Source organism: Epinephelus moara, chromosome 4 (assembly GCF_006386435.1).
Source record: "Epinephelus moara isolate mb chromosome 4, YSFRI_EMoa_1.0, whole genome shotgun sequence".
Classification (NCBI taxonomy): Eukaryota; Metazoa; Chordata; class Actinopteri; order Perciformes; family Serranidae; genus Epinephelus; species Epinephelus moara.
This window is the reverse complement of record NC_065509.1, coordinates 45,482,778-45,490,158: the sequence shown is the minus strand read 5'-3', so window position 1 is coordinate 45,490,158 and position 7,381 is coordinate 45,482,778. Positions and strand designations below refer to the sequence as shown.

General features: G+C 44.6%; 1 protein-coding gene across 1 annotated transcript in view; it reads left to right on the top strand.

Moving 5' to 3' along the window:
* Positions 1-6,753, top strand: part of LOC126388856 (choline transporter-like protein 1) — a 13,568-nt gene extending 6,815 nt beyond the window's left edge. The window contains exons 3-9 of the mRNA XM_050042183.1: positions 725-867; positions 1,947-2,083; positions 3,569-3,662; positions 3,749-3,918; positions 4,108-4,197; positions 4,279-4,430; positions 6,399-6,753. Coding sequence (XP_049898140.1) covers positions 725-867; positions 1,947-2,083; positions 3,569-3,662; positions 3,749-3,918; positions 4,108-4,197; positions 4,279-4,430; positions 6,399-6,719 — 1,107 coding nt within the window. The 3' untranslated portion in view covers positions 6,720-6,753. The remainder of the gene's footprint in view (positions 1-724; positions 868-1,946; positions 2,084-3,568; positions 3,663-3,748; positions 3,919-4,107; positions 4,198-4,278; positions 4,431-6,398) is intronic.
* Positions 6,754-7,381: the final 628 nt, after the last annotated feature.

Genomic DNA, 7,381 nt, shown 5'->3' with positions numbered 1-7,381 from the left:
TGTTTATATGATCATACATCTGATAACACATGTTTATATGATCATATATCTGATAACACATGTTTATATGATCATATATCTGATAACACGTATTTATGTGATCATATATCTGATAACACATGTTTATATGATCATATATCTGATAACACGTTTATATGATCATATATCTGATAACACGTATTTATGTGATCATATATCTGATAACATGTGTTTATATGATCATATATCTGATAACACGTGTTTATATGATCATATATCTGATAACACGTTTATATGATCATATATCTGATAACACGTGTTTATGTGATCATATATCTGATAACACGTGTTTATGTGATCATATATCTGATAATACATGTTTATATGATCATATATCTGATAATACATGTTTATATGATCATCAATCTGATAACACATGTTTATGTGATCATATATCTGATAACAATTGTTTATATGATCATATATTTGATAACACGTTTATATGATCATATATCTGATAACACGTGTTTATGTGATCATATATCTGATATCACATGTTTATATGATCATATATCTGATATCACATGTTTATATGATCATATATCTGATAATACATGTTTATATGATCATATATCTGATAACACATGTTCATATGATTATATCATCATATCATCATATCTCTTTAATATCTGGTAAAACCTTGACATATCAGATGACTAACAGTATCGGTGTCTGCGTCCTGCAGGGCAGCATCTGCGGCTTCACCATCGTCACCGGCGGCGCCGCTCGCCTTGTTTTCGGATACGACAGCTATGGCAACACGTGTGGTCAACGCAACGAGCAGATCGAAGGCGTCCGACTGAGCGGCCTCGACCACACCGACAGGAAGTAGGTTCATATGTCCCCTGCACTGTGTAATGTTAATGTGCTCCTGCAGTGACCATAACTCCTGAGTGTCAGTGTGACCCTGTGACCTTGTTGTGGTGACTTTGCACAGAAGCTGGATTCTGTTGTGATGTCACAAGGTCACGAGAGAATCCATCTTGTCAGGCTCAGGTGATGCGTTTGTGTGGTTTGGACCAATCAGTGTCCTCTGAGGAGCTACTGTCAGCTGTGGGCGGGGATTAGGTGTGCGTGACGACACAGAGAGGCGACTGAAGAGGTTAGCGTGGCTGCTGCAGTCACACAGCACTGAAGGTTTCTCGTGATGGAAAAGATGTTTTTACTTTTCTAACAAAGAGGTTAATTTACTCTGCTGGTCGGCGGGTTGATCTGATTGGCTGAAGTCATCCTGTGATAGATGGTGATAAACAGATGGTTCATCCAATCACCTGACAGTATTCTTTGCCCTTTAAACAAACAGTTTGTGATTAGACATGTGACCACGTTTGTAACTCTGGCCGACTGACAATCTGTTTCTGACATCAAAGAGTTTGCACGGGTGATCTGTGTGTGTGTGTGTGTGTGTGTGTGTGTGTGTGTGTGTGTGTGTGTGTGTTTGTGTGTTTGTGTGTGTGTGTGTGTGTGTGTGTGTGTGTGTGTGTGTGTGTTGTCAAAAGGTGTGTATCAGCTGATCACAGATTGTTGTTGTTGTAGGAAGAAGAATGTGGAGGGTTTTCACTACAGAGTCTTTGTTAGTTTTCTCCCACGTCCAAATTCTGACATTCTCCTCCAGGGCCCCTGAACGCACCGAGGCCTCAGACCTCCAGTGGCCCTGAAACCACCGAGGCCTCAAACCTCCAGGGGCCCTGAACCCACCGAGGCCTCAGACCTCCAGGGGCCCTGAACACACCGAGGCCTCAAACCTCCAGGGGCCCTGAACGCACCGAGGCCTCAGACCTCCAGGGCCCCTGAATGCACCGAGGCTTCAGACCTCCAGGGCCCCTGACCAGTGACCTGGTTATCAGTGACCTTTGGTGACCCTCTGTGACCTTTAGTGACCTTCCTGTCCTCTGTGTGTCCTGCAGGTTCGTCTTCTTCCTGGATCCCTGTAACATTGACATCGTGCAGAGGAAGATAAAGTCCATGGCTCTGTGTGTGTCTCTGTGTCCCAGCGAGGAGCTCAAGACCTACCAGGACCTCAAGAGGTTCGCCATGCTCAACGGTGAGTCACAGGTCACATGACTCATCTGAACAGGTCACATGACTCATCTGAACAGGCTGGGGTTAAATCCTGCTCACTCTGGAGCTGATGGGAAATGTTAGAGTGAGAGTTTATTGTTATCAGACCAGGAACATTTGTTTATCTACAGTGTTAAATTTAACTGTTTTAGTTTTATAAAAATATTTTAAGTTAAAATGAAAGTTCACGTCTGTCAGGACGTAATATTTTGTTAAATTATAATCAGGTGTTTTGTTAAACAAAAAAAATCAGTTTTCATTCCTGTAAAACAGAAAAAGCAGAATTTTAAAATACACCCTCTCTCTGTTGATACGAAGCTCCGCCCACCAGGTGACCATGAGCACATGCATGTGCTACATACAGTAACCCAGGCTAGAATAAGCTGCTAGCTGCCCCACGCTCCCTCCGCCTCACTCCCCACCACTGTGGACTGTTTCACCAGGAGTGGGCGACAGCTCTGGAGACAGACCTTTAGTTGGCGGCTCGAATTTGGCCAGATCAAACCCCCCAGCGCTGGATGTCACAGCGTCAGGTCTAACCTGTGTAACAGCAGCAACAGAAAGTTTGCTGATCCAGGGGGGAGTTGGGGCTGTCCGTCCTCTGAGCTGGGGTTTGATCTCTGGAGCTGCTGCCTGCTCTCCTCCTGGTGAGGTGGTCTGTAGCGGCGGGGAGTGAGGCGGAGGACACACTGTGATTCAAGGCTCTAACTAACATTAGCTACAGAAATATGAAGCTGCAGCTGTTAGCCTTTAGCTTCAGTTAGCAGAAGGCTAACAGCAGGACAGTAAAGGGTTCTCCTCCCTGTACTGAGACAGGTCTGCACTGGGTCGAACTGGACGGACAGACTGACGGTTCTCGCCGTCACGTCATGGCGATGATTTAATGTCTGCAGACGTGTGACCTGACACACCGTCAGTGTACAGTACCGTCCACACACACACTCACACACACACACACACACAGAGTACAGTAACAAAGGCAGCATTAAGCTGTGTGTTCAGCTGGTGCCACTCGTCTCCGTTTGTCCTCCATCATGGACGCTGTGACTGTGTCCACTGTCTGAAACATGACAGCAGACATCATGTTCGTGAAAGACGTCTCTGTCACTGAGGCGTTTCTATTATTTTGTCCACAGTCAGTCACAGCAGTCAGGCTGCTGAGTGTCTGTGTCCTCTAAAGGAACAGTCGAACATTTAATAAACACTAAACATATAGAGCTACAGCCAGCAACTGTTAGCTTAGCTTAGCTTAGCATAAAGAATGGAAACATGGGGAAACAGCTATGTTAGCTTAGCAGCTGGAAATGGGGAAACAGCTAGCTTAATTTAGCATAAAGAACTTAGCATAGAGACTGTTCGGTTAGAGAAGGTAAAGACGCTCTGACTTTTGTTCAGTCACACCTGGTTTCAGCAGGTAAAAACAAACTGATGATGTCATCACATCTGTCTCTCTGGGTTTCTGTTTCAGGTTCGGAGTTGTGTTCATACGAGTTAGCAGGTCATAAATATCCCGGTCTACCCGAGAGGTTCTCTAAATGTCCTAAACTTCCTGTTCCACCCAGGTATGTCTAGCTCCACCGCCACCACTTCAATGTCCTTCCTCTGACCTCTGTGACCTTTGACCTTTCTGACCTCTTTGCGTCCTCAGTAAGCCGTTGCCAGTGTTTAACCGCTGCACTCCGGTGGACATTTCCTGCTATGCGAAGTTTGCGGAGGCGGTGGTGACGTTTGTGAGTGATAACAGCGTTCTGCACCGACTGATCGCCGGCGTCGCCGCCAGTAAAGAGATCATCATCGGCCTGTGTGTGCTCGCTCTGGGTGAGAACCTTAAAGAGACAAGTCACACAGCTTTTACATCATCACTGATTTTGGTTTAATTCCTGTTAATGATGATGATGATGATGATGATGAAGGATTCATATTTACATCACGACCTGATCTTAAATCAAATTTAGCAGGTTTTTAATGATTACTCTTTGTCTGTCTGTCTGTCTGTCTGTCTGTCAGTCCTGTCCATGATCCTCATGGTGATCATTCGTTACATCTCGGCCGTCCTCGTCTGGATCCTCACCTCGCTGGTCGTCCTTGGATCCCTTGGTGAGGTCACTTCCTGTTTACGTAGCTGAAACTTTGACCTGGTTTCACTGTGTGTTAAAACCCTGTTGTATCTTTGTCCAGCGGGGACCAGTGTCCTCTGGTGGCTCTACATCGACCACCGGCTGTACGGGAACGACACCACACCTAAAGTGAAGGAGGAGGTGAAGGAGGAGGCCATCAGAGACAGCGGACAGGCACTGCTCGTCTACGCCGTCGCTGCCACCGTCTTCACCGTAAGCATACCCACTGTTACAAACATGTTTGTCCTTATTCATGTTACGCCCAAAACACACCTCTGAATAATTTAGGGACTAAATTCAGCCCCTGTGCTCCTCATGTTTTACTCTGCGCCCAGCCTGTGTAACATTTAACCAACAGAGAGGAGGTGACCACGTCCCATAATGCACCTCAGACCATCCGCTATAGATCGTTACAGTAGATCCTGTTAATCTAAAAATGAGGCTGTAATTAGGATTAAAATGTCTTTAATCAGTCTTTCAAGTCTTAAAATGTTGAGACATGGGAGGCAGGATTTTAGAATCTTTTTTCTTCTTCTGTTGTAAAATCTCAAACTATTGGTATTTTTCTTTATATCATTTCAGTTTCAGTTTATTTTATTCATAAAAAGGACAGTACACATTAATCAACATTACTGTAAATTTCCTGAATGCCTCTCACATGATGACATCACATCAGAACAGCAGAAGCAACAACACTGTTGGACGCTCAGAGGCTCCTCTGTCTGTAAACTAGTCTCTGTCCCTTGGACGACACGGGGAACTGTGCAAATTCAACGAAACGAGATATTTAACCAGGATTTCGTGGCTGGAATCAGTGAAGGAGGTGCAACAAGTCGTGGTGCATTTTATGCCTAAGAAATTTTTCAAACTCAGCACGATGGGAATTAAGGCAAGAAAACTCACCAACAAACACCAACAAAATAATTCCTAATTCTGTTCCACCCTCGCCTTCACCATGGCACCAAAAAGTCATAAACATTAGGGCCAAATTGTCCCAGTGAGTCATGTTGGTTGTTTTTTTTGTTTTTTTTTCTTTAACATCACTGGCACTGCTCTCAACTGGTTCAAATCATATCTCAAATCAGACTTCAGTTCATCTCCATCAATAGCTGCAAATCCCCCACTGCTCCCCTCCCCCAAGGTGTCCCCCAAGGTTCAGTTCTTGGTCCCCTCCTCTTCATCCTGTACCTGGTCACATAATCCATCATCATGGTCTCCAGTTCCACTGCTTCGCCGATGATATCCTCATCTCTATCAAGACAAACTCCACTGCCACCCACTCAACATCGACGGCTCCACAGTATCCACCTGCCCTCACATTCGAAATCTTGGCATCATTCTCGATCAGTCCCTCTCCTTCGACCAGCACATTAAACACATCACCAAAACAGCATTTTGTGGTCAAAGGTCACTGTGACCTCACAAAACATGTTTTTGTCCATAACTCAAGAATTCATTCACTAATCATGACCAAACTTGACACAAATGTCTAACAGGATAAAATAATGAAGGTCAAAGGTCAGCTAGACTGTGACATCATCATGTTTTAACGTCATATCTCAGGAACAGAAGGGGAGACATTTGGTCAGATACTGAATTGGTGACTCTAATCTTGAAACTGTGCTGATTGTATAGATCTTCTGTGTGTGAAGCATCCATGTTTTCACTGACATGGATGGAGACTGTCATAGACACTGGACTGGTGGGCGGAGTCATACAACCACAGGGTGGACTGGTGGGCGGAGTCACACAACCACAGGGTGGGCTGGTGGGCGGAGTCATACAACAACAGGGTGGGCTGGTGGGCGGAGTCACACAACCACAGGGTGGGCTGGTGGGCGGAGTCATACAACAACAGGGTGGGCTGGTGGGCGGAGTCACACAACCACAGAGTGGGCTGGTGGGCGGAGTCATACAACCACAGGGTGGACTGGTGGGCGGAGTCATACAACCACAGGGCGGGGAGTCTAGTTCTGTCTTAAATTTCATCCTAAGTGGCTTTAAAAAGTCTTAAAAAGTCTTCTATCTAAGTGGCCTCCAGCTGTAGGAACACTGTAACTCTGACGCTGTTGTCGGTTTCCTGCTGATTCTCTGGGTTCAAGACGTTTTGATGATGTCATCATGTGACCTGTTCACAGTCCGGGTAAACACCGACACACTTCCTGTTCCTGTGTGTTTCAGATCATCCTGCTGCTGCTGATGCTCTTCATGAGGAAACGAGTGGCTCTGACCATCGCTCTGTTCCACGTGGCGGGAAAAGTCTTCATCCACCTCCCCCTCCTCACCCTGCAGCCCTTCGTCACCTTCCTCGCCCTCCTGCTCTTCTGGATGTACTGGATCCTGGTCCTGCTCTTCCTGGGAACCAGCGGTCAGTTCAAACATCACCGCTTTGTCTCTGATCAGCTGATCGGCTCAGACTTTGGTCTGAATCACTTTCAGACCTGTTTAGAGTTTAAACACCAGAAACACAGATCAGACTCTGTGACGCAAAAACATGTTTAAACTTCTCCGTCTTAAATCAGAACTTTATTTAGTCTTTGAGACTTTTCTAAAGATGTTTTATTGAAAGACGCTCAGTGAAATGACATCATGTTAGATAAATGAACATTTACATCTGTGCATAAAGAAATAGATTTTAAGAAAGGAAAAATACACGTACAAATACAAGCGGATGAAAGGTTCATTATAAACAGTGACACAAATTAAATACACAGTATATTCAAATAAATAGTGAAGATAACAAATATAACAGTTTTGTAATAATAAACCTAACCTATAGTAAAAATAAATAAATAAACAAAGAAAATAAACATGTAATGATTAAAGAAAATAAAGAACCGACAAATTTAAATCAGGAGCGTTTGTGAGCTGATGTTTGATGAGAAACATAAACAGAACGGATAAAGCATAAGAGCCAGAGAGAGATGAGGTGACGTGCAGCAAAGAGCCCACAGCTGCTCCTCACAGCCTCTGTACAGGTGCTGCCTGCTCCACCAGGTGAGCTGACAGTGACCCAAGGTTATTTTTTAACATTTTAATTTTTATGTGTCTCTGTTGGAGGTCTAAATTGATTCTCTCCAGTAGTAAAAATGTGCAGCCTGTGCACCAAATAAAAGTGGTTTAACATTGCGTCAACTAAAATGCGCTCCGTACGTCTGCGGCCT